The sequence below is a fragment of the Myxocyprinus asiaticus genome, chromosome 5, assembly GCF_019703515.2.
Source record: "Myxocyprinus asiaticus isolate MX2 ecotype Aquarium Trade chromosome 5, UBuf_Myxa_2, whole genome shotgun sequence".
Lineage (NCBI taxonomy): Eukaryota > Metazoa > Chordata > Actinopteri > Cypriniformes > Catostomidae > Myxocyprinus > Myxocyprinus asiaticus.
The window spans coordinates 8031672-8058196 of NC_059348.1; the positions used below are offsets into that span (position 1 = coordinate 8031672).

Sequence of the window (26525 nt, forward strand, 5' to 3'; positions counted from 1 at the left end):
CCTCAGGGAATATAATAAAATTATTTAAAAAAAAGAGTATGTTATGACCCCTTTAAGGTGCAGTCACATTTACCTATGTACGTTGAAATTTCGCGGGCAAAATATACAGTCATCTCAATGGGAATCCACGCAATCATAAATTCTGATGGACTTTGCAGATTTTGTATGGAGTTCAAGTTTGGTGAACTCTGACAGGCAAATTCTCTGCGTTGAACAATAGAAAGTTGCTTGGTTTGGCATTGAGGCAGTTCTTCGTACACAACTATACTGAATATTCACAGTAGATATCATTTTAGAGGCAAGCTCCTTTTTAACTTCACTCTCCCAGAGTAAAAAATGTAGCATTAAAAAGAGGCTACTTGGCAGTTAGTTTTTTGCTGGTTTCACATTCTCTCAACATCCGGCCATGCCTTCTTCGCACGCGGAATTTCGCTGTGCTAAGATAAATGTGACTGCGCTTTAAATACAGACCAATTATTTCTATTTGCCTTACCATTTATCAGCCCAACAAAAATCTGCCGTATGGTGTGCTGTGCCTCCTTACACTGGGGGTGGTTAAATGTGATGGGGCACAGGCACTCTGCCACAGTCTTGGACCCTCTTTTCCTCCCCAACAAGAAGAGAGGGTACATGCCAACCTGTTGCCACTTGTGAAGCTGAAAGACAGAGTTGCAAGAGACTTTTACATTTCATGGCTGCTCAGTTATGTTTCGTAATCTTGAAGAATTAATCAATGCTACAATAATTAAAGAAAATTGGTGGTGAAGCCCTTTCATAATAAATGGCATCACCAGTTGACGAGTTCTGTGATGACTTACCAGGAGATTTGTTTCATCAAATAATTTACTTATTGACCGGTTCTCTCTCTGAGTACTGGCCCACGTCGCATCATATTTTTTTATTTTGTTTTGAAGCTTTTGTTTCATGGGCTGTGCCACCCCACATGCCCTGCAAACCTTGGTGGCAACACCAAAGGACATGTTGCAGTTTATGCAGTTTTTCATGCTCACTTTGATTGATTCCATTTTCTAAAAGAGATGAAACAGAAAAGAGGAAAAGTAGTTTAATGAGAGGTGTGGTGTTATTACAAAACATTGTCACTGACACTAACTGAGACTGTGGATTGATATTAGCTAGACCCAGATCATAATGTTGACTGGATAAGATAACCAATTAGCAAGATGGTATTATGATCAGCTATGTTTAATATTACATTTACGTTTACAATTATGCAACATTTTTGTTAATACAGTTATGTGGGTATGTGGTGGTTGCTGGGTTTTTTGCCTCTTAATTACTTGACATTAGGCAATTTCATTTTAACCAAAACACGGAACGTTCTGACTATAACGGGACAATTGGCAACCCAAGCTAGACCCTGATCAGAATGTTGGTTAAGTAAGATAACATTAGTTAGCTAACTATTATCAAGATCGTGTAATGATCAGCTATGTTAACATTACATTTGCATTTTTTAATTTAGCCATTTCTATCTTTTCATTTAAAATGCCATTCTCTTTGAAATCAGAGAATTATGCTCTGCTTTTAATGTCAAAACATAAACATTTGACAAGCCTATACAGTGCATCCGGAAAGTATTCACAGCGCTTCACTTTTTCCACATTTTGTTATGTTACAGCCTTATTCCAAAATTGATTCAATTCATTATTTTCCTCAAAATTCTACAAACAATACCCCATAATGACAATGTGAAAGAAGTTTGTTTGAAATCTTTGCAAATGTATTAAAATATAAAACGAAAAAAATCACATGTACATAAGTATTCACAGCCTTTGCCATGACACTCAAAATTGAGCTCAGGTGCATCCTGTTTCTACTGATCATCCTTGAGCTGTTTCTACAATTGATTGGAGTCCACCTGTGGTAAATTCAGTCGATTGGACATGATTTGGAAAGGCACACACCTGTCTATATAAGGTCCCACAGTTAACAGTGCATGTCAGAGCACAAACCAAGCCATAAAGTCCAAAGAATTATCTGTAGTCCTCCGAGACAGGATTGTATTGAGGCACAGATCTGGGGATGGGTACAGAAAAATTTCTGCAGCATTGAAGGTCCCAATGAGCACAGTGGCCTCCATCATCCGTAAATGGAAGAAGTTTGGAACCACCAGGACTCTTCCTAGAGCTGGCCACCTGGCCAAACTGAGCAATCGGGGGAGAAGGGCCTTAGTCAGGGAGGTGACCAAGAACCGATGGTCACTCTGACAGAGCTCCAGCATTTCTCTGTGGAGAGAGGAGAACCTTCCAGAAGAACAACCATCTCTGCAGCACTCCACCAATCAGGCCTGTATGGTAGAGTGGCCAGACAGAAGCCAATCCTCAGTAAAAGGCACATGACAGCCCGCCTGGAGTTTGCCAAAAGGCACCTGAAGGACTCTCAGACCATGAGAAACAAAGATTGAACTCTTTGGCCTGAATGGCAAGCGTCATGTCTGGAGGAAACCAGGCACCGCTCATCACCTGGCCAATACCATCCCTACAGTGAAGCATGGTGGTGGCAGCATCATGCTGTGGGGATGTTTTTCAGCGGCAGGAACTGGGAGACTAGTCAGGATCGAGGGAAAGATGAATGCAGCAATGTCCAGAGACATCCTTGATGAAAACCTGCTCCAGAGTGCTCTGGACCTCAGACTGGGGCGAAGGTTCATCTTCCAACAGGACAACAACCCTAAGCACACAGCCAAGATAACAAAGGAGTGGCTCCGGGACAACTCTGTGAATGTCCTCGAGTGGCCCAGCCAGAGCCCAGACTTGAACCCGATTGAACATCTCTGGAGAGATCTGAAAATGGCTGTGCACCGACGCTCCCCATCCAACCTGATGGAGCTTGAGAGGTCCTGCAAAGAAGAATGGGAGAAACTGCCCAAAAAGAGGTGTGCCAAGCTTGTAGCATCATACTCAAAAAGACTTGAGGCTGTAATTGGTACCAAAGGTGCTTCAACAAAGTATTGAGCAAAGGCTGTGAATACTTATGTACGTGATTTTTTTTTTCTTTTTTCGTTTTTTATTTTTAATAAATTTGCAAAGATTTCAAACAAACTTCTTTCACATTGTCATTATGGGGTATTGTTTGTAGAATTGAGGAAAATAATGAATTTAATCCATTTTGGAATAAGGCTGTAACATAACAAAATGTGGAAAAAGTGAAGCACTGTGAATATTTTCCGGATGCACTGTAAAACTCTGGTAAAGGCTAAATGTGACATGCAACGTGAAATCGATGAAATGGGCAAATATCCACACGTGTTGATCGTTTTTTTCTTAAGCTGCAAGAACATGCATGCAAACACATTCAGTGTGAAAAGAAAAAAATATTTTCTGTTGAGACCTGTTCATCATCAGGTTTCTGACTCTGATTTTTCTCCTCCTCTTCATTCAGTTCTTGACTTTCCTCTTTCACTTCCATCAGCTCTAAAATGAACATACAAAATTATCAAGAATCAATTCAAGAGGAATACATACCACCTGCCTCACAGAAGTTTTACAAATGTGCTATTCGCAGTCAACCATTTTAAATGTATTAAATGAATGGATTCCTCTTTGTATGCAACTCTTGAAGATTACAGGCAGTATGGTGAGATTAAGATTGTCGGATTAGAATATTTCTGTTTGTTATAAGACATATTTCAGCCTAAATTTAATGCACTTGCACACTGCACCACAAGTAAAAACATTTACGTACTTAACAGCCTTGTGTGCTTAATATGATCAGTAATTTACTTCTGTTCTCTCTAGTCAGCAAGATTGCTGACATGCAAGCTTTTTTACAAAACAGACGCAACAGACAAGTCATTGACATTTCTTATGGGAAAACGTGATTAAATACTCTTTTGGAAGGAGTGACGGTTCTTGTGTGTTCCTGATATATTACATTAAGAGAACGAATTAATATTCATGGAAAATGTTACTTGATTTCAAGGCTACTTTTAAACCAATTTGAAATGCTCATCTATGCTCTCTCATGTTTACCTGAAACTCAAACATTTCTTTCAAAATATCAAATTGTGAGTCAGTGAATATAAAAAATTATAATAATTATTTGGTAGTCCTACCATGTCCTGGCACCCTTTCACTTTCCTGCAACATCTCCTGGCTTGGGAAATCATCCTCTGATCCACAGGAGGAGGTGGGTCTGGGGTTTGGATCTACAATAAATAATCAAAAAATAACACAAGAATATACTAAAAAACAAAACAAAATAGACAGATTTAAGGTTAAAAAAATATCCAATTAACCTACTTTTTGTCTTCCTCTTAAATTGTGCAACAATATTGCCTTTTTCATCTCTCTCTCTCCAAAACACAGCGGTTGCTTGACTTCTTCTCTTTTTGATTTTCTGTGTGAAAATACAGCACAAAACTGTATCTTTATCAAGGACAGAGTTATGCAGTCCAATGACAGATGACATATTGGAGTAGTGCACAACACCTTTGGTTGCTGGGCCTCAAACTCTTCTGCCAGATCTTGTCCGTCCATCAACAGTGTGTCCAGATATTCATCCGCCATAGCTTTACAACACACACATGAGCAAAGATTATCCCATTAAAATATTTTACAAGTAATTAGTTACATTTCTATGCTAAATGTATGATTTTTCATATTTGAAATTGTTATCCCAGGGTCACTTTTAACTGATTTCAAAGTGGGTGAAAAACAGATCACTACTGAAGTCCTTTTTTAATATAAATTCTCCTCCGTGCCCAGTAGTGGGCGATATGCAAAAAGAATGTGAATTGTATTGTATGGACCGACAGAGCTGAAATATTCTTTTAAAGATCTTTGTTTGTGTTGAGCAGAAGAAAGATATACATATGGGATAGCATTAGGGTGAGTAAATAATGAGAGAATTATCATTTTTGGGGGACCTATCCCTTTAAAGTCAAATGTGATGTGGTGTTACCATCCAAAGACAGTAAAAAAAATACTCATTAAAAGCTGAAATTTTAATATATATACACACACACACACTGGTGGCCAAAAGTTTGGAATAATGTACAGATTTTGCTCTTATGGAAAGAAATTGTTACTTTTATTCACCAAATTGGCATTCAACTGATCACAAAGTATAGTCAGGCATTATTAACATGAAAAATTACTATTACAATTTTTCAGAATTTCACGTGCAGCAATGACAGCTTTGCAGATCCTTGGCATTCTAGCTGTCAGTTTGTCCAGATACTCAGGTGACAATTCACTCAACGCTTTCTGTAGCACTTCCCATAGATGTGGCTGTCTTGTCGGTCACTTCTCACGCACCTTACAGTCTAGCTGATCCCACAAAAGCTCAATGGGGTTAAGATCCATAACACTCTTTTCCAATTATCTGTTGTCCAATGTCTGTGTTTCTTTGCCCACTCTAACCTTTTCTTTTTGTTTATCTGTTTCAAAAGTGGCTTTTTCTTTGCAATTCTTCCCATAAGGCCTGCACCCCTGAGTCTTCTCTTTACTGTTGTACATGAAACTGGTGTTGAGCGGGTAGAATTCAATGAAGCTGTCAGCTGTGAGGCGTCTATTTCTCAAACTACAGACTCTGATGTACTTATCCTCATGTTTAGTTGTACATCTGTCCTTTCCATCTTTCTGCCAGTTGTCCTTTGTCTTTGAAGACTGTAGTGTACACCTTTGTATGAAATCTTCAGTTTTTTGGCAATTTCAAGCATTGTATAGCCTTCATTCCTCAAAACAATGATTGACTGATGAGTTTCTAGAGAAAGCTGTTTCTTTTTTGTCATTTTTGATCTAATATTGACCTTAAGACATGCCAGTCTATTGCATACTGTGGCAACTCAAAAACAAACTCAAATACAATGTTTAGATTCATTTAACGAACCAAATAACTGTGTTTGATATAATGGCAAGTGATTTTCTAGAACCAAATTAGCAATTTATCATGATTACTCAAGTATAAGGTGTTGGAGTGATGGCTGCTGGAAATGGGGCCTGTCTAGATTTGATCAAAAATGACTTTTTTCAAATAGTGATGGTGCTGTTTTTTACATCAGTAATGTCCTGACTATACTTTGTGATCAGTTTAATGCCACTTTGGTGAATTAAAGTACCAATTTCTTTCCGAAACAGAAAAATCTGTACATTATTCCAAACTTTTAATAAATTAAAATATTAATAAATAAAATAAAACAGAGAGGACCCTTTTAGATCCTCAAAAACTGTGTGAAGTTTATAAAAACAATATATTTTGTCAACTCATTAAAATATCAAAACCTTTATATGAAAAGGCACACTTTGTTCAGATCATATGGAATAACCCTGAGAGAACTTTCTTGACTCAAATAGTCGAGATATTTGTAAAAAACTAAAATAATATAATATATATATATATATATCTATCTATATCTATATATATATATATATATGTCAATAAATAAATAATTTGAAAACGTTCTTGCGTACACTCTCATGTATTAAATGTGCAAGGAAAGTATTTTATAAGCTTTACTAGATGGTTACAATGCATGATATTTTTGGTAGAATATGGGTGGTTTACAGTCACACCGTCACGTCTGTCTCAAAAAATACTTCCTGTGTTTCCACACGAATTTCATTTTGATCCACTCTTCTCATTAGATTCAATGAAAACTGGTTAAAAGACCAAACCCAGAGGAGCGCTAGAAAGTGATGGGCTGAATTAGGTCAATATTTGGGTCACGGGACAACGCCCACGTCCTCGTATAAAATATGAATGTATTTTATACAACTCACCCGCACACTTAAATAACGTATTTTATTATCGGCCGAGAAGTGCGTTTTTCATTAAATGCAGTAATCGGACAGTCCGCGAACATGTAACCCACCGAAAGCATCTCTTAACGAGTCTTTTTTTGTGCACGGATCCAAAAGATTCGGTTCACTGGGATGAATCAAAAGCCCAACAATTTATTGACACCAACCTCTTTTTCTCTCAGCTTCTTCACTTTTTATTCTGCATGGTTGTGTAATACTGATGTCTTCACTTTCCTCTTTAATAAACTCCATCTTTACAATAGTATATCACGCAGATCTCAGCTGTTTCAAATGGACATTCTCCTCTTTATCCGTGAACTCTTCTGGTCACATTTAAGATGTTGGGAATAAGCAATGGAATGCAAAAGAAATGCAAAGTAAATCACTCTGTTGTTCATATGTGGATGCGCTTTACGCACAGAAAAAGACACTTATAAATGCTGCGCAGTCAACTATCGCCACATCACATTAGACATTACAATATTAATTTTTAACAACAATCTACGTTGATAATTTCACATTAGTAACGCAAGATGATTTCAGTATAATATACAGCGTTCAAAAACAACAACAACACAAAAAATAACTTATGGCGCAGCTCTTATGACGTCAAAACAACACCGCGGTTCGGATCTTCAAAATAAAAGTCATTTAAACACGCTGTTTTAAATCACAAAAATGCCGAGGATGTAATAATAACAATTAAAATAATAATAATAATAATAATAAATAGAGGCATTCTTTGACAAAAAATATTTTTATTTAATGCAAATTTAATATATCTTGGGTTTGACACCCCACATGTGATGTCTTACGATATGCAAAGAATTTTTAAAATCTGATAAATTATGAGCAAGTCAGGAGGGGACACTCTTTTTTGATATATACACAAATACCAGTTCAATACCGCAAATGATTGTGTGTTGTTCTAACATGAGACATAGCTTATCATATATTAATTCATAGAAAAGCTGTCAGGAGATTTATGTCAGTGCAAAGCATTCCTTAAACTCCTCTAGCTCTATATAATGACAAAAATAACAACAATACATCTTTAATAAATCTCCAGCTTAGTGTTTACATTAATAGAACATGGTAGTATTTTAAACCCTTATAGTTTACGTACATCACCCAGACGTCCTTTGGATGTGAGTGTTTACACAAGATGTGTATTTTTAGGTTGTTTGCTCATCTGCAATAGGCTTCCTTTAAGATTTCAATAAGACAATCAGCAGATGTCATTGAGATGTGTATGATTTAGAATGTTTGTAAATCTGATCTTTTTAAGCTGTTCAGCAGATGTTAATTAGAATGTGACGCTTTCCAGATTAAATGCTCTTAAACAGACGTCTCGGAGATGTACGTGTGCTATCTGGGAAAGTATTTTGTACTGATGAGTGGGCTTGGAATGCTTCACCTGTAAACCTTTTGTTGAGACCTGGACATCTGTAGTTGAACAAATTGCCCTAAAAGGGATAGATCACCCCAAAATGAAAATTCAGTCATTGTTTACTTACACCTGTGTTGTTATAACCCCATGTGACTTTCTTTCTTTTTCTTAACACAAAGGGAGAAATTGTTAAAAAAATTGCTGTGCTCAGTGATATCACACAATGGCAGTTTATGGTGACCACCTCTTCAAGCTTCAAAAGGACACAAAAGTATAATTCAGAAGTCTAATAAATTATTCCATGAGACTCAAGATTGTTATGAAAGCATACGATGAGGTTTGGTGAGAAACAAACCAAAATCTCATGTATTATTTAGTGAAACTGTTGACCGACCGTTGCTCTCCTCTGCGCGTTCATGAGACTGCACAAGAGCAGTATCGGTCGGGCCGTTATCTAAAAACAGGTCCACCACAGCGATATATAATACAACACAACATAGCTGCACAAAAACCAGTCACCATAAAGTGCCATTGTATGACATCACTGAGAACAGCATTTTTTTCACCATTTCTCCCTTTGTGTTAAGAAAAAGAAAGTCATATGGGGTTATAACAACACAGCGGTAAGTAAACAATGACTGAATTTTATTTTTTGGGTGAATTATCCCTTTCATCTGGCAGATGCACCATGACAAAGAGATTTTTTAGTCCCCACTTTATTAGAGGTTACATCAGGAGGTGGTTTGAGACACATTCTAGTCGAAACAGGTCAAGTATAAATTCATCTGGCTATTCAAGTCACTTACTGAATGTAAACTTTGCTCCGCCTATATAGCGCTGCATTAGCATAGGAAAAGTTAGAAACATAACAGCTGTCACCGAATATTTGCATAGGCAGGGGCGTAGATTCCGGGGGGGATTGGGGGGAGGGGGGCAAATAATTAAAACATGCATGTACAACCCCCCCTTCAAAGTTCAAGCCAAATCTATGCCCTTGTGCATAGGGCTTGTGTCGCTCAATAAATAATAACAATAAACAATAACAATAAATAAAATAATAAATCACATCTTTTAAAATAGCTGCCCACAATTAGCATAACAACGGAAGAGAACTCTGTATTATTTGCATATATCGCGGGAATTGAAGATCGGATTTATATCCATTTGGCAGAGACACATTGATGTGGTCAGGTGTAAATGGAATGAGCTTATTCAATCGGATAGCAATCCAATCAGTAAAAATGCATGAAGTGACCAAGTGTAAATAGGCTCTTTGTGTCTTTATGATAGTTGTGTATATTTATACAATGTCAGGGTGTTTTGAATAGTTACTAGAACATAACTAAATGGTTGCAAGATGATTGCTTAATTGCCCAAGTCAAAAAAGACAATTCTCATGTCTTTACAACTTTCTTATCAATAGATCTGTGTGGGGACATTTTCAATTGAAGTCTAAGGGATTTTTCTCTAATTTTTAATCCTCAAGGCAGACATTTATATTTGGAAATAAAAAAGCTTTTGAATAAAAAAACGTAATTCTGTATTTGTCCTAAACAGATAGAATTTGCAAATATTCTAATCATCAACCTTTTCACTGAAAACGAAGGGTTTACTGTCTATTTATTGTAAAAGTATAGTACCACCACTGACATATAGGTGGTGCTCTTTCTAGATAAAATGTTACTATAAAAGCTTGTGCTCAGTGTAAGCCTTTATCAATGTTCATGTTTATAATCAAAAGGGAGGTGTGCTGTATATCTAGGGTTGGGAGGGTGACTTATGAAATGTATTCCACTACAGATTACAGAATACATGCTGTAAAATGTAATTTGTAATGTATTCCGTTAGATTACTCAAGGTCAGTAACGTATCTAAATACTTTGGATTACTTCTTCAGCACTGGTAGATTTTTTTCACTTGTTTTTACAATAAAAACTCTGCCAGTACAGTAAGACAAAATACACATGTTAAAAATACATTCTCTGAAAAACCTAAATATCTTATGCAGTGTTGTTTCTAAAACAAGATAAATCAAATTGATCTTGTTTTAAGGATTTTTAGATATTTTTACAGAAAAACAATAAAAAAATTATCATCAAGAACATGATTTTTGCCCTAATATCAAAGGTCTTACTAGAAATTATGATCCAACGTGAATTTTCTTGATTAAAAAAATATGATCATGCCTGGTAACGTGCATGTAAAATGGCTAGAAATATCATTTTAGCTTAGCGTAAAGCTGACAATTTACACAAGGTTTATTTCTATTTCTTCTGCTCCAAACTTACTTCAAACTTACTTCTCTGTCTGCTCGTATGAATGTAACACATCATAAGAAAGTGTTTCACCGCTGTTCACATGCACTTTGGATCACATCATATATATGTATAAATGTTTTCCATCTGAAAGGACTAAATATTAAATGAAACAAATGACAATAAAATGCAAAGTAATCTCTTCATTAATCAAAATACTTTTTGAATGTAACTGTATTCTAATTACCAATGATTTAAATTGTAACTGTAGTGGAATACAGTTACTTACACTATATTGGCAAAAGTATTCGCTCATCTGCCTTTAGACGCATATGAATTTAAGTGACATCCCATTCTTAATCCATAGGGTTTAATATGACGTCGGCCCACCCTTTGCAGCTATAACAGCTTCAACTCTTCTGGGAAGGCTTTCCACAAGGTTTAGGAGTGTGTTTATGGGAATTTTTGACCATTCTTCCAGAAGCGCATTTGTGAGGTCAGACACTGATGTTGGACAAGAAGGCCTGGCTCGCAGTCTTCGCTCTAATTCATCCCAAAGGTGCTCTATCGGGTTGAGGTCAGGACTATGTGCAGGCCAGTCAAGTTCTTCCACACCAAACTCGCTCATCCATGTCTTTATGGACCTTGCTTTGTGCACTGGTGTGCAGTCATGTTGGAACAGGAAGGGGCCATCCCCAAACTGTTCCCACAAAGTTGGGAGCATGGAATTGTCCAAAATCTCTTGGTATGCTGGAGCATTCAGAGTTCCTTTCACTGGAACTAAGGGGCCAAGCCCAGCTCCTGAAAAACAACCCCACACCATAATCCCCCCTCCACCAAACTTCACAGTTAGCACAATGCAGTCAGACAAGTACCGTTCTCCTGGCAACCACCAAACCCGGACTCGTCCATCAGATTGCCAGATGGAGAAGCGTGATTCGTCACTCCAGAGAACGCGTCTCCACTGCTCTAGAGTCCAGTGGCGGCATGCTTTACGCCACTGCATCTGACGCTTTGCATTGCACTTGGTGATGTATGGCTTGGATGCAGCTGCTCGGCCATGGAAACCCATTCCAGGAAGCTCTCTACGCACTGTTCTTGAGCTAATCTGAAGGCCACATGAACTTTGGAGGTCTGTAGCGATTGACTCTGCAGAAAGTTGGCGACCTCTGCGCACTATGCGCCTCAGCATCCGCTGACCCCGCTCTGTCATTTTACGTGGCCTACCACTTCGTGGCTGAGTTGCTGTCATTCCCAATCACTTCCACTTTGTTATAATACCATTGACAGTTGACTGTGGAATATTTAGTAGCGAGGAAATTTCACAACTGGACTTGTTGCACAGGTGGCATCCTATCACAGTACCACGCTGGAATTCACTGAGCTCCTGAGAGCGGCCCATTCTTTCACAAATGTTTGTAGAAGCAGTCTGCATGCCTAGGTGCTTCATTTTATACACCTGTGGCCATGAAAGTGATTGGAACACCTGAATTCAATTATTTGGATGGGCGAGCGAATACTTTTAGCAATATAGTGTATATTTTGTATTTTAAATACGTAATCCCGTTACATGTAGTCCGTTACTCCCCAACCCTGTGTATATCTACTATACCGGGTCTTTTTGGACCAGAACAAAATGTTCTCGTCAAAACCGAAGTGTACTTTAGATTTCAAATATTTCCTCTGGTATTTCTGCTGTAATGATGGCAAATCTGCCTTTATTCAAACTTTAACATGAACTGGATGTCAATAGATTCAATTAATTAATCATGACTCATGATTCATATTGTTTTCAAGAACTATATATAGTCTTCAATAAAAACAGCTTTTAAAAGGGAGTTTATTTTTTTTTTTTTATTTTCTTCCCTTTTCTCCCCAATTTGGAATGCCAATACCCAATGCACTCTAAGTCCTCGTAGTGGCGTAGTGACTCGCCTCAATCTGGATGGCGGAGGACGAATCTCAGTTGCCTCCATGTCCGAGACCGTCAATCTGTGCATCTTATCACGTGGCTTGTTGAGTACATTACCGCGGAGATGGAGGCTTCATGCTATTCTCCGCAGCATCCACGAACAACTCACCACGCGCCCCACCAAGAGTGACCATGAGGAAGTTACCCCATGTGACTCTACCCTCCCTAGCAACCAGGCCAATTTGGTTGCTTAGGAGACCTGGCTGGAGTCACTCAGCACGCCCTGGAGTCGAACTTGCGACACCAGGGGTGGTAGTCAGTGTCTTTACTCACTGAGCTACCCAGGCCCCCAACAAAAGGGAGTTTAATTAAAATAAAAAAATATTTTATCAGTTTACATGTTGTCCATCTTGATTTTTAAATGTATTATATCAAGTTCAATTATTATATTATAGCTTTTTAACTTATTTTAAATAAAATAAGAAATATAATATCAGTTTATATGTTGTCCATCTTGATTTTTAGATAAAATACAGTTTAATTATTATATTCCAGCTTTTTAACTCATTTTAAATAATGTCATCTTGAGCCCCCCTTGGAAGTTTGCTGAGGCCACCATATGGGCCATGACCCCCTGGTTGAAAATTATTTCCATATTCAACAATAAACAACTACACATGCAAGCTTGACTGGTTTTTGCAAACAAATGCACACATTTGGAATACTGGAATATTTGGAATTGCATTATATCCTATATTATGCTATAATGTTAAATGACTGGATAGAAATTGTGTACTGGTGAAGCTTCAAACACCATATCACTCCTTTTAGGATCTTTTACAGAAATACAAACACAAATCCAAAATTTTAGTGTTGTCAAAAGTATTGGTACTTCAGTACCAAGTTGTTAAAAAAAAAAAAAAAAAAAAAGATGTCAAGATACCAGTGTTTCTGTAGTATCAGTAGTACACAGACTCAATCTGACACCCGATCAAAGCTTTTGTGCTTCAGTGATATCACTGGGCCATGTAGTGAACTGTTTATCTGGACAAGTGAAGCTTCTGTCCAAACATGCATCAAAATAAAAGCTCACGTCAAAATAAAAGCATGATTCAAAATAAAAGCTAGACGCCTGCAATTGAAGAAATTGCAACTGAAATATATTACAACTGTACAGTAAAATGTAATATTCAATGTAGTAATATAAATAATAATTCATAAAAAATAATTATAAAAATTGAGCAATATAACACAAGAAAGAGTGCTGTTGTACTGAATAAATGTTTGTTAAAAAATGCAATGGTATGTTGAAAAGTAATTGTTCCATTTTCACTTGTTAAAAGTTGTACTAATAAATTTAATCGGACACCATTTTAATTATGAAAATAAATTAAACTTTATAACAGGTCATTTAAAAAAAAAAAAAAAAAAGGAAAACAGGATTTGGGAAAATAAAACCGATTTAAGTACAGGGTCATATTTAAAAACACTTAAGCAATGCATACTTAATTGAGAAACACCTGAAGGAAACATGCATATCTTTTCATTTATTATAAGATAAAGGAGTTTGTTCAATAGCACATTACCATATTAGCATATTTTTGCTGTGGTATCGAAACTGGCATCGAGAACCATGAAATTCAATGAGTAACGACTACTGAAATTTTGGTATCGTAACAACCCTACAATCTTATATACAATGCTGATGAGTTTCTCAAGAAAAAGTTTGCAGTGACAACTTTGGGCAATGCTTCTTTAAATGTCTCAGTAGAGTACCCGATGTGCTGAAACTCATCTCACATAAAGTGCAGTGGTACGGCCTCTCTCCACTATGCAATCTTTCATGTATTTTCAGGGTTCCTAAAGTAGCAAAACTCTTCCCACATGGCAGGCAGTGGTACGGCTTCTCTCCAGTATGAACTCTCTCATGGGTTTTCAGGGTTCCTAAAGCAGTGAAACTCTTTCCACAATGTGAGCACATGTAACGTTTTTCTCCAGTATGGATTCTTTGGTGCAGTTTCAAAGAGCTAACTCGAAGAAAAGCTTTACCACACTCTGAGCACACGTGAGCTTTCACGCTTAGATGTATCTTCTGGTGCTCTTTAAAATAGGCCAGCTGAGAAAAACTCTTTCCACAAACAGAACACAAGTACGGCTTTTCGTTTGCATGAATTGTCAGATGTCTTTTTAGTTCGGATGCAAACATAAAAGTTTGGCTACACTGATCACAGTTAAATGGCTTTTCTCCAGCGTGATAGCGCAGATGAACTTTGAGATGTGATGCCCGAGTGAAACACTTGCCACACTGAGAACAGTGGTGTATTTTCTCTCCCGAATGAATTTTCATATGACTGTTTAGGGCACTTTGATGTATGAAACTCATCCCACACTGAGGGCATGTGAAAGGCCTCTCTCCAGAGTGAATTCTCAAGTGATCCTTCAGGTGTTCATTTCTTGTAAAACTCTTTCCACAATGAAGGCATGTGAAAGGCCTCTCTCCCGTGTGAGCTCTTAGGTGTCTTATAAGGCTTCCATGTTGAAAAAAACTCTTTCCACACTGAAGACATGTGAAAGAGCTCTCGCCATTGTGAATTCGTCTGTGATCCTTCAGGCATCTGTTTTGTCTGAAACTCTTTCCACATTGAAGGCATGTAAAAGGCTTCTCTCCTGTGTGAATTCTGATGTGATTCTTAAGGTTTATGCTACGTGTGAATCTCCTTCCACATTGAGGGCAGGTGTGACAATTTTTGGCTCTTGTTCCTTCTAAACATTTTTGTGAGAAATTGCTTTCAGTTTGAAAGCAACTATACGATTTTTCTCCAGTTGTGAAATCATGAGGTTTCTGATACTTATGTCCGTCCTCCGCTTCATTCAGTTCTTGACTTTCCTCTTTCACTTCCAAGTCTAAAATAAACATTTAAAATGGTTGAAAATCAATTCAAGGGGGGTATATTTTAAGCGAAAGAAGAAAAAAAGTGAACCCCAAATTAATGGCAGAAAGCAGAGTATCTCAGCTCTGTAGGTCCATACAATGCAAGTGAACGGTGGCCAGACCTTTTTAGCTCCAAAAATTACATGTACTTAGTTTCATTTTTGAAAATTAAAGTGGAGATTTAGAGTAAAAAAGGAATTTCATATTGTTCTGTTTCTCACCCACACCTATTATATTACTTCTGAAGACATGGATTTAACCACTGGAGTCTTATGGATTACTTTTAAGTATCCTTTATGTGATTTTTGGAGCTACAATGGTCTGATCACCATTCACTTGCATTGTATGGGCCTACAGAGCTGAAATATTCTTCTAAAACTTTTTGTTTGTGTTCAGCAGAAGAAAGAAAGTCATACACATCTGGGATGGCATGAGGGTGAGTAAGTGATGAGAGAATTTTCATTTTTGGGTGAACTATTCCTTTAAAAGCAATAGAAGCTGCATATTTAATAAAAAACATATAGGTATAACCTGACAATTGTCTTATAACAATTATATAGATTATAATGATTTATAATAATATAAAATATAATAATAGAAATTATGTTTAAAAAAAAAAGCTCAAATACTATAAATAAGTCCCACGACCCTAAATATAATGCAGCCTTCAAGTGGATTCGGAAATATCGCATGTGAATGACCAAGCAAAGTCGTAATTACTTGAAAACGTGGAATTTTAGATTATACATGTTGCCAACTTGTGATGTTGAAAGGAGGGAAGATAATGGAAAGCAATGATTTTGCAAACGTATTTTAATTTTTAATGCTTTATATAAATAATATGAATTTGTAATATATATATATATATATATAACCCATACATAAATAAAATCAGTGCTTATAGTCAACTAATCTAAAGTTAACGACACTGTGTGGTTTGTTTTATGCAAATTAATTAATAATCTCCATGATACATGCATTAATAAACCATATAATGTAGGTCTTATAAAAGTGCCACAGGAGTATTCACTTATGCTTAACCACAGGTATTTCAGAAAAAAAAAAAAAAAAATTCCGTTGTTCATTTTGTATTTGCTTTTTGTTTGGCTTCTTCTGTATTATGTGTCTGACATGTTATAATAACAAATGCACAATGTGGACACAGGAGCTTCCCAGGTCCACCTGAAGGCAGCATAACAACTTTATGTTATGCTTATAATGTTGTGCACACTCAAATCTTTTTTTTTTTTTTTTTTATATATTTACACATCAATTCCATAATAAAGTTCCATCAAATTAATTTGTGTAATCTTCAATCAAATAAAAAACGAAATATTTTAATAAATGTTAGGGAAAAAGATTACGCAATTCAATTTGATGGAATTTTGCTATTAAATTTGCATGCGTAAATCTTACAAATGGGCTAAACATTTTTTTTTGAGTGGTCCAGTTAATTAGGTCACTGATAAATCAATAAATGCATAAAAATGCACCCACGTTACAATTTTTTTTTTAATGGCTGCTTCATGCCAATCTCTCCTATAGATGAAAAAAATATTGGTTATTTGATAGTTCCCAAGCTTTTATAACTAAAGCCATCCGATCTAGTGAACTGCCTGATGCTTTGTTACTTATTGAGTTACTTATTGTTCCTTAGTAGTCTTGACAAGAATCAAGGCCTGTTGCTATTACAAATATTTGGTCTAACTGTGATCATTGGGTGATTCTCATGAAAACTGTCAAGAAAATGTCCTCAGGTTTAACCCCAAATAAATAAATAAATAAATAATAAATTTGTAATTATATCTTGCATGAAGAACATAAAGCCACAATTTTGGACCATTAATTGTTTTGCATTGTGACGTTATTTTAAGGACACTTAAGCACATTTGACCACCCAGATTTCATTACTGTAATGCGTCTGGGTGGTTTACGTTTAGGATTCCCATGTTTTCAATGATGATTCTCACTAAAGTAATACAGTCATTTTTTCACCATGTTACAGATGGAAAAAAAAAGATGCTGATGTACAATGATTTTAACAATTACAATCTGCAAAATTCAAGGCAGTAAAAAGGAGTACTACTACAGTGTATAAATACTTAAATAATCTATAATTTTTTCAGGTTGTGGAACTGAAAATAGGAAAATGGCATTGCGGAAATGAGAATTGTATTTAAGAATTGAGTGTAAAATGTGATTAACTGTCATGAAATTAATGTTACAATGTAAAAATATTAATGGCCCTGAAATAGGCTTCATTTTCTTTATGCAAAATAAAAAAAAAATTTATTTGTTTCTTTTGAGATTCCATGACATTTTCTTGACAGATTTCAAGAGAATCACACCATTTGCGATCAGAATGCACTTTCATAAGCAATATGTTCCTCTTTCTACTGCAGTATGCATTTTACATTTACATTTTACATTTATGCATTTGGCTGACGCTTTTATCCAAAGCGATTTACAGTGCCCTGATTACAGGGACAATCCCCCTGGAGCAACCTGGAGTTAAGTGCCTTGCTCAAGGACACAATGGTGGTGGCTGTGGGGATTGAACCAGCAACCTTCCGCTTATCAGTTCAGTGCTTTAGTCCACTATACCACCACTCTATGAGCGTGAAATACTCTATATTTTATGAGCTTTCGAAACCTCATGTTGTGTTCTGTGGACCTGAGCACAATGTACCTGAGTTGCATTTGAACAAATACATTTCAAAATTCACTGTACTTTCACATTTCTTTCATACCAAACATTTGGGTCAACACAAGCTATCTCCAGAGGAGAATTTCTTTAGATCTGAAATTATGATCATTTTTAAAAGATGTTCTTCCTTTATGCAAACTAAATGTTTGAGAATTTCACTGTACCACCTCAATCCCAGTAAATGTGAAAAAAAAAAAAAAAAAAAATTGTATATTGTGCTACTGTTATTGAATAAGATTTTCATATGCCATAATAATAATACTACTAATAAAAACAATATTACAACAATATAATATTCAAGTGGGCTGTGATCCAAATTGGGTTCTGAAATTAGACTCTATCACAACTAAATTATTTTGATATTTAAAATACTACTATTACAATTACTTTAATATTTATTATTATTATTTAAAATGTATTATACGTTTTTAACTATAAGATTTTTGAATTATTTTAATATTTAAAATTAATTAAATATTCAATATTTAGATAAATAATTTGTAACATTTAAAATACTATTATGTAAATTATTTTAATACTGTTATTTGTGTCATTGTAACATGTTATCAAGTTTGATGTACATAAACACTTACGCTTAAGGTTTATTAAATGCTTATTCTTAATGTGTATAAAGCTTGAACTGTTGCTAAAATGAAGAGAAAATAATTCAATTGTTAATTACAATAATGCATATGACACATCAACCAAAAACTCATGATCGTGACAGCCCTAATGGACACCAACCTCTTTCTTCCTTAATTTCTTCTTTATTCATTCTGCATGGTTCTGGAATACCAATGTCCTCACTCTTCTCTTTAATAACATCCATCACTACAACAGTGTGTCAGACAAATTTCAGTTGTTACAGCTGGAGTTCTTCCTGCTTGTTTGAATCTGAGTGTCCTTGACATGAAGGTTGAGGAAAATAATCACAGCATTTATCGGTGAACTGCTGTGGGAGTGGCTGCACTGCACGGGTGAATCATGATGGCTACTATGATATAGAGGAGTCAACATCTGCCAAAATAAAAAAAACAAACACCAAATTTGTACATAAGCACAATAAAACATTTCTTTTATTTGCATTACAGTAATACTGTACTTATCCATAAGGGGTCATACCACATATGGTCTCATTTATATTTTATTCAAGGTTTTTTGGCATATTCTATGTGTTCTGGGTGGCTACAAGGTGACTGCACTCTAGACAAAATTAAAAGAACTAGATATGGCTTGCACTCAAATAATAATAATCATCATCATCTTTTTAAGATTTGTGCATTTTAATTTCATAACAAAATGGCATACAATTGAACTGAGTAATCTTTAACAAAATAAAATGGGGAAAAAACTAAACACTTTAAAAAAAATGTTATTTAGTTCAAAATCACACAATTAAATTTGATGAAATTTAGATCAATATTTAAGTTTTATTTTTTTTTACTATAATCTCCACTTTCACTTCTATGTTCTGGTGGGGAAGTGACTTTCACTTTCAAATTCAACCACCTTCTGGTTGAGGCTGGTCAAAGCTAGAGATTTATAGTTACAAAGGACTTAAAAATTGATCTGTTTCTCCCCCACGTGTATCATATCACTTCAGAAGATATAGATTTAACCACTTGAGTCTTTTGAATTACTTTTATGCTGCTTTTATGTGATTTTTGGACCTTCAGAGTTCTGGTCACCATTCACTTTCATTGTGAGGACCTAAAGATATTCTTAAAAACTTAAAAACTTCTTCTGAAGAAAGTAAGTCATACACATCTGGGATGGAATGAGGGTTAGTAAAGGATGAGAGAATTTTCATTTTTGGGTGAATTATCCCTTTAAATTCTAGTCTGTGTGATTCCCTAAAATCCTAGGTCAGATTGCTCAGAGAAACAGCACTACAGCACTGAGGAGCGCAATTATAAATGTTCTGACACTTATTTTACTTTTTCTTTTTTTTTCTTTTCTTGTTCCACAAACAATTCCTTTGTGTAATAGTTTTATTCTTTGTGTTTTGTTTTTGTGTGTGTTGTGAGGTGGACCCCTGGGTCATAATCATTTTCCTACATATTCAAACTCCAGAAGCCCACCACTCAAAGTCATTATTTGTGTCACATATACTTTTGATACTAAAGGACATTTAATAACAGTTATTTTAATACTTTAACTTGATTCTTTTTCTCATTTTATTTTAGGCTACATTTTACTTGAGCCAATGTCCAAGTATCTGAAGTTTATTTTATTTTATGCAAAACTAGTACTACAGGATACAAAAAATAAAAGGCCTAGCCCAGCACATGTTATGTATCTTTGAATCGGATTATGATAATAGAAGAAATTCTTCTATTTAACGGATTATCTGAGATATCTTTCAATCAAATAAAAACTGCATTCGTATCTCGTTTAAGTCGGAATATTAACAGATTATTAGGCTGCATGTATACATAGTACTTTTGTACTTTTTTAGTAACGTTTTGTAACGTCTTTTTATCTACATTAAAAGCTGAAATGGGCAAAAACACAAACCTTTCCACAGCCGATGTTTACAACAACATCGCGACGCAGCTCTTATGACATCACAACATAACGCAGAGGTTCGGTGATTCAAAATAAAAGTACTCTTACACGGGCAAAAAGCCTATTCAACTTATGTGCATATGAATTCAGCCGCTATATATATATATATATATATATATATATATATATATATATATATATATATATATATATATATATATATATATTAGGCTTGTGAAGTATTAACTTTGGTTTCACCTACACAAATGTGTGCTTCATTTACATTTACATTTAGCAGATGCTTTTATCCAAAGCTTTAGTGATTCATTTGAATGAGGCAATAATATTAGAAGTGCTGCTGGAATACAAAAGTAAAATGTTTTTTATTGTTGCTTATTACACGGCTCTCTGGAATACTTGATTCTGATTGGTCAATGGCACTGTAACGGGTTCAGGATGTACAAGGAGGAGGCGGGAACCGGCTGAGCAGTCAACAGAACTTTAATGACATAAACAAACTTAAACATAACATAAAACACACAGACAGCGTGGCCGCGTGCATCTCTCTCTCTTGAAATGGCGTCCCTGGCTCCTCTTTATCCCACTCTTGAGAGTTGCTGTACGCACACAGGGACCTCGTGCTCCAGCACCTCAGCCGACTGGGGCTTCGGGTCAACTGGGAAAAGAGCAAGCTCTTCCCAGTTCAGAGCATCTCTTTTCTCGGTTTGGAGTTGGACTCAGTCTCGATGACAGCGTGCCTCACAAACGAGAGCATGCAGTCGGTGCTGAACTGTCTGAAGGCATTCAAATGGAGGACAGCGGTTCCACTGAAACTTTTCAGAGGCTCCTGGGGCATATGGCATCCTCTGTGGCGGCCACACCGCTCCGGTTGATGCATATGAGACCGCTTCAGCACTGGCTTCAGACTTGAGTCCCGAGATGGGCATGGTGCCACGGGACACATCATGTGACCATCACGCCGATCTATCGCCGCCTCTTCAGCCCTTGGACTGACTTTGCATTTCTACGGGCAGGGGTTCCCCTAGAGCAGGTCTCCAGGCACATCATGGTTACAACAGATGCCTCTGAGACAGGCTGGGGTGCCGGATGCAATGGGCACACAGCCGCCGGCTCCTGGACTGGCCCGCGGCTGCGTTGGCACATCAACTGCCTAGAGTTGTTGGCAGTACTGCTCGCCCTGCGGAGGTTCCGGCTGTTGATCCAGGGCAAGCACGTGTTGGTCCGGACGGACAACACAGTGATGGTAGCATACATCAACTGTCAAGGTGGTCTATGCACCCGTTGCATGTCACAAATCGCCAACCGTCTCCTTCTCTCGAGTCAGCAGCGCCTCAAGTCGCTACGAGCCACTCACATCCCGGGCGACCTCAACACCGCAGCGGATGCACTGTCACATCAGGTCACCCTCAGGGGAGAGCGGAGACTCCACCTCAGGTGGTCCAGCTGATTTGGAGTCGATTCAGTCGAGCACAGGTAGGCCTGTTTGCCTGTAGGCCCGACAAATTCCACTGAGGGAGGACCTTCTTTCTCAGGGACGAGGCACCCTCTGGCACCCACGACCAGACCTCTGGAATCTCCACGTCTGGCCCCTGGATGGGACCCGCGGTGGTAGACACGTTCACTCAGACTAGGGCTCCCTCTATGAGGCGCCTGTATGCCTTGAAGTGGCGTCTGTTCGCTAAGTGGTGTTCTTCCCGACGCGACGACCCCCAGAGATGTGCAGTCGGATCAGTGCTTTCCTTCCTGCAGGAGAGGCTGGAGGGGCAGCTGTCTCCCTCCACCTTGAAGGTGTAAGTAGCCTCTATTTTGGCTCATCACGATGCAGTAGATGGTAAGTACTTGGGGAAGCATGACTTGATCATCAGGTTCCTGAGAGGCGCTAGGAGGTTGAATCCCTCCAGACCACGCCTCGTCCCCTCGTGGGACCTCTCTGTAGTCCTTCGGAGTCTACAGGGAGCTCCCTTTGAGCCCTTGGAGTCAGCTGAGCTTAAAGCACTCTCTTTGAAGAATGCCCTCCTGACTGCGCTCACTTCCATCAAAAGGGTAGGGGACCTGCAGGCGTTCTCTGTCAGCGAATCGTGCCTGGAGTTTGGTCCAGGTTACTCTCACATGATCCTGAGACCCCGACTGGGCTATGTGTCCAAGGTTCCCACGACCCCTTTTAGGGATCAGGTGGTGAACCTGCAAGCATTACCCCAGGAGGAGGCAGACCAGCCTTGGTGTTGCTGTGTCCGGTGCGAGCTTTATGCATCTATTTGGATCGCACACAGAGCCTTAGAAGCTCCAAGCAGCTCTTTCTCTGCTTTGGTGGACAGCGGAAAGGAAGCGCTGTCTCCAAACAGAGGATCGCCCACTGGGTCATTGATGCCATCGCGATGGCATATCAGGCTCAGGATGTGCAACCCCCTGCATGGTTACGAGCCCACTCTACCAGGAGTGTGGCGGCCTCCTGGGCCCTGGCCAGTGGCGCCTCTTTGGCAGACATCTGCAGAGCAGTGGGGTGGGCAACACCGAACACCTTTGCGAGGTTCTACAATCTCCGGGTTGAGCCGGTCTCGTCCCGTGTATTGGCAGGCATGAGCAGGTAAGTTCCGGGACAGCTGGCCAGGTGTACCACTTGCGCATAGCACCTTTCCCCTCCCTTGAGGTGAAGACATGCACTCTTGACTCCCAGTCGTGTTCACAGACTGTCATCCCTGAATGACTTTCCTTCTTAGCCCTCTGGCAGTTGAGTTTGCAGAGAAACTCGCTGACCAGCCCAGTATGTCCGCTAATGAGCCCCTGTACTGAGGTAGGTGCTTCACATGTGCTGGTTCCCCGAAGGCGACCCCATGTGATATTTTCCACAAAATCATTCAGCAAACTGTGTCTTCCTTGGGCAGAGGCCACCCCCAGTCACCATGCTCTGTAGAAACTCCTCCCCCTTCGGGTAGGACCTACCATGGGACCTCTCCACATGACATACTTCCGACAAGACTCGGTAAGACCATGTGACGTATTCCACTCAAAATACCCCCTCCTCCTCTTTTTGGGCGGGGTGTGGTCTCTGTGGCATCTTCCCCTTGGGAGGGACACCCCCCGATGCAGACAATTATGGCTCCCAGTCAGTTAACAAATTTCACTGTTTTTGGGGCGAAAAGAGACGAAAAGAGGCCTTGGCTGGACTAGCCTGTCCCTATAGTTGGGCAGTTGACTTGTTCCTGATGGACCGTTTGACGCTCATAAGAGGGTTGGGGGAGATTACGTGACAGCCTGGTGTGCTGGCTATGAGGCACACAGTGGTCTGCCTGTCACACACCACCGGTTCACGTAACACAGTTCAGACAGTTGTGGCATTTTGTATAGGGACCCTAGTGTCACTACATCAACACAACATCAAGTGAGTGACAGATAGGGAACGTCCTGGTTACTTTCGTAACCTCCGTTCCCTGATGGGGGGAACAAGACGTTGTGTCCATCTTGCCACAATGCTGAACTACCCACTGAAATGGCCAGGACCTGGTCTCGGCTCCTCAGCACAAAACCTGAATGAGTGGTTGCATACCAGCTCCTTTTATACCCGTATGTCCAGGGGAGTGGCATGCAAATTCCACTCGCCAATTCTCATTGGCCTTTTTTCAAAAAAGCAGAGGTGTTTAGGGCTCCCAAGAGTGACCCCTAGTGTCACTACATCGACACAAAATCTTGTTCCCTCCATCAGGGAACGGAGGTTATGAAAGTAACCAGGACATTTTGGCAAGTCGTTTAGGACATCTACTTTGTGCATGACATGAGTAATTTTTCCAACATTTGTTTACAGGCAGATTGTTTCACATTTAATTGACTATATCACAATTCCAGTGGGTCAGAAGTTTACATACACTAAGTTAACTGTGCCTTTAAGCAGCTTGGAAAATCCAGAAAATGATGTCCAGCCTTTAGGCAATTAGCCAATTAGCTTCTGATAGGCTAATTGGATAATTGGAGTCAATTGGAGGCCAAACTTCAAACTCAGTGTCTCTTTGCTTGACTCATGGGAAAATCAAAAGAAATCAGCTAAGACCGCAGAAAAAAAATTGTGGACCTGATTAATTCTTGGCATTCCAAACGCCTGAAGGTACCACGTTCATCTGTACAAACAATTGTACGCAAGTATAAACACCATGCCATCATACCGCTCAGAAAGGAGACACATTCTGTGTCCTAGAGATGAACATAGTTTGGTGCGAAAAGTGTGAATCAATCCCAGAACAACAGCAAAGGACCTTGTGAAGATGCTGGAGAAAACAGGTAGACAAGTATCTATATCAACAGTAAAACGTGTCCTATATCGACATAACCTGAAAGAATTTCTCAGCAAGGAAGAAGCTACTGCTCAAAAACTGCAATAAAAAAGCCAGACTACAGTTTGCAAGTGCACATGGGGACAAAGATCTTACTTTTTGGAGAAATATCTTCTGGTCTGATGAAACAAAAATGTAACTGTTTGGCCATAATGACCATCATTATTTTTGGAGGAAAAATAGATGGCATTATGAGGAAGGAAAATTAAGTGAATATATTGAAGCAACATCTCAAGACTTCAGCCAGGAAGTTAAAGCTCAGTCACAAATGGGTCTTCCAAATGGACAATGACCCCAAGTATACCTCCAAAGTTGCAGCAAAATGGCTTAAGGACAACAAAGTCAAGGTATTGGAGTGGCCATCACAAAGTCCTGACCTGAATCTGATAGAAAATGTGTGGGCAGAGCTGAAAAAGTGTGTACGAGCAAGGAGGCCTACAAACCTGACTCAGTTACACCAGTTCTGTCTGGAGGAATGGGCCAAAATTCCAGCAACTTATTGTGAGAAGCTTGTGGAAGGTTACCCAGTACGTTTGACCCAAGTCAAACAATATAAAGGCAAATACTAACAAAAGTGTATATAAACTTCTGACCCACTGGGAATGTGATGAAAGAAATAAAAGCTGAAATAAATAATTCTCTCTACTATTATTCTGACATTTCACATTCTTAAAATAAAGTAGTGATCCTAACTGACCTAAAACAGGGAATGTTTTCTATGATTAAATGTCACGAATTGTGAAAAACTGAGTTTAAATGTATTTGGTAAATTTCTGACTTCAACTGTATGGGCCAAAACAGACGCAAGTGAAATCTAGATGCTTATTCTTTATACTTGTCTATTTACATCATGTTAGAATTACCGTAATTACGAGATTCCAACTTGTAAAAAGTGTTCATGTCTTTTCAGAACTTGACAGTCGTGACGTCATGTAAAAAGAACCAGTATTGCAGCAGCCTCAACAGGTAATGTGAACACATTTCTGTTTGACATGCCATTTGATTATAGCCAGTGTTACCTGGGGGGTATTCCAGAAAGTAGGTTTAGCGACTAAACCGGGTAAGTTTACACAGAGTAAGCAGTTAACCTCAATTTATGGTTACAAAAATCTGAGTATATTTCAGAGCATGTTAGTAACCATAGCAACTTACTTGGTGAACATAGCCTGCTCCGAAGAAGGTTATGTTTCAGAGTTAGTTTATTTCAGTTAAATGTCATGAAGTTTCAGAAGTTGTCAGCACATACGTACCCTTTTGATAGCAACACAGTGGGCATGGATGTTCAGAATATGTATGTACAATATTATACTTCTAAAGCATTATTATCAGGGTTTGAAATTAACACCTGCCAAATGCTGGTAAAAATGACTGCAATGGTGGATAACTCATTCACTCTTACCTGCCACTTTGGCGGGTAACCTTTTCAGGGTTCTTCCTGCATTTAAAATTTTATGAAAGACTCTGAGCTGCCGGCGAAGCAAATTTAATGGTATTCTTGCCTCTCATAACTTACACACACATCTGTGTGGGGTGAATGAAGCTTGCTTTTGTGCGAAACGCCGCAGTGCACATAACCTTACGCTTCCACTGGCACGTGGTGAGCGAAGGTGAGCAAGCGTTATCAATTAATTTCAATGGAAGTAGAGCATCACGCTCGTGCATTGTGGGATTGACAGCGGTGCGGAGAAAGCGTTAATGGTGGTTGAGAGCTTAA

General features: G+C 38.3%; 2 protein-coding genes across 3 annotated transcripts in view; both read right to left on the bottom strand.

Annotated features, from left to right (window-relative positions):
- LOC127440727 (cortactin-binding protein 2-like) overlaps positions 1–7377 on the bottom strand; it is a 38713-nt gene extending 31336 nt beyond the window's left edge. For both annotated transcript variants that reach the window (XM_051697506.1, XM_051697505.1), the window contains exons 1-7: positions 6932–7377; positions 4452–4531; positions 4263–4359; positions 4076–4168; positions 3352–3434; positions 819–1028; positions 494–656 (exon numbers count right to left, since the gene is read on the bottom strand). In XM_051697506.1, coding sequence (XP_051553466.1) covers positions 494–656; positions 819–1028; positions 3352–3434; positions 4076–4168; positions 4263–4359; positions 4452–4531; positions 6932–7016 — 811 coding nt within the window. In that variant the 5' untranslated portion in view covers positions 7017–7377. The remainder of the gene's footprint in view (positions 1–493; positions 657–818; positions 1029–3351; positions 3435–4075; positions 4169–4262; positions 4360–4451; positions 4532–6931) is intronic.
- Positions 7378–13739: 6362 nt separating this feature from the next.
- On the bottom strand, positions 13740–20529 carry LOC127440804 (gastrula zinc finger protein XlCGF57.1-like). Its single transcript, XM_051697726.1, has 3 exons — positions 20478–20529; positions 18705–18977; positions 13740–15225 (listed from the first exon to the last, which is right to left on the bottom strand). Exons 2-3 carry the CDS (start codon positions 18787–18789, stop codon positions 14036–14038), a joined length of 1275 nt encoding a protein of 424 aa, XP_051553686.1. The 5' UTR covers positions 18790–18977; positions 20478–20529; the 3' UTR covers positions 13740–14035.
- Between the last annotated feature and the right edge of the window lie 5996 nt (positions 20530–26525).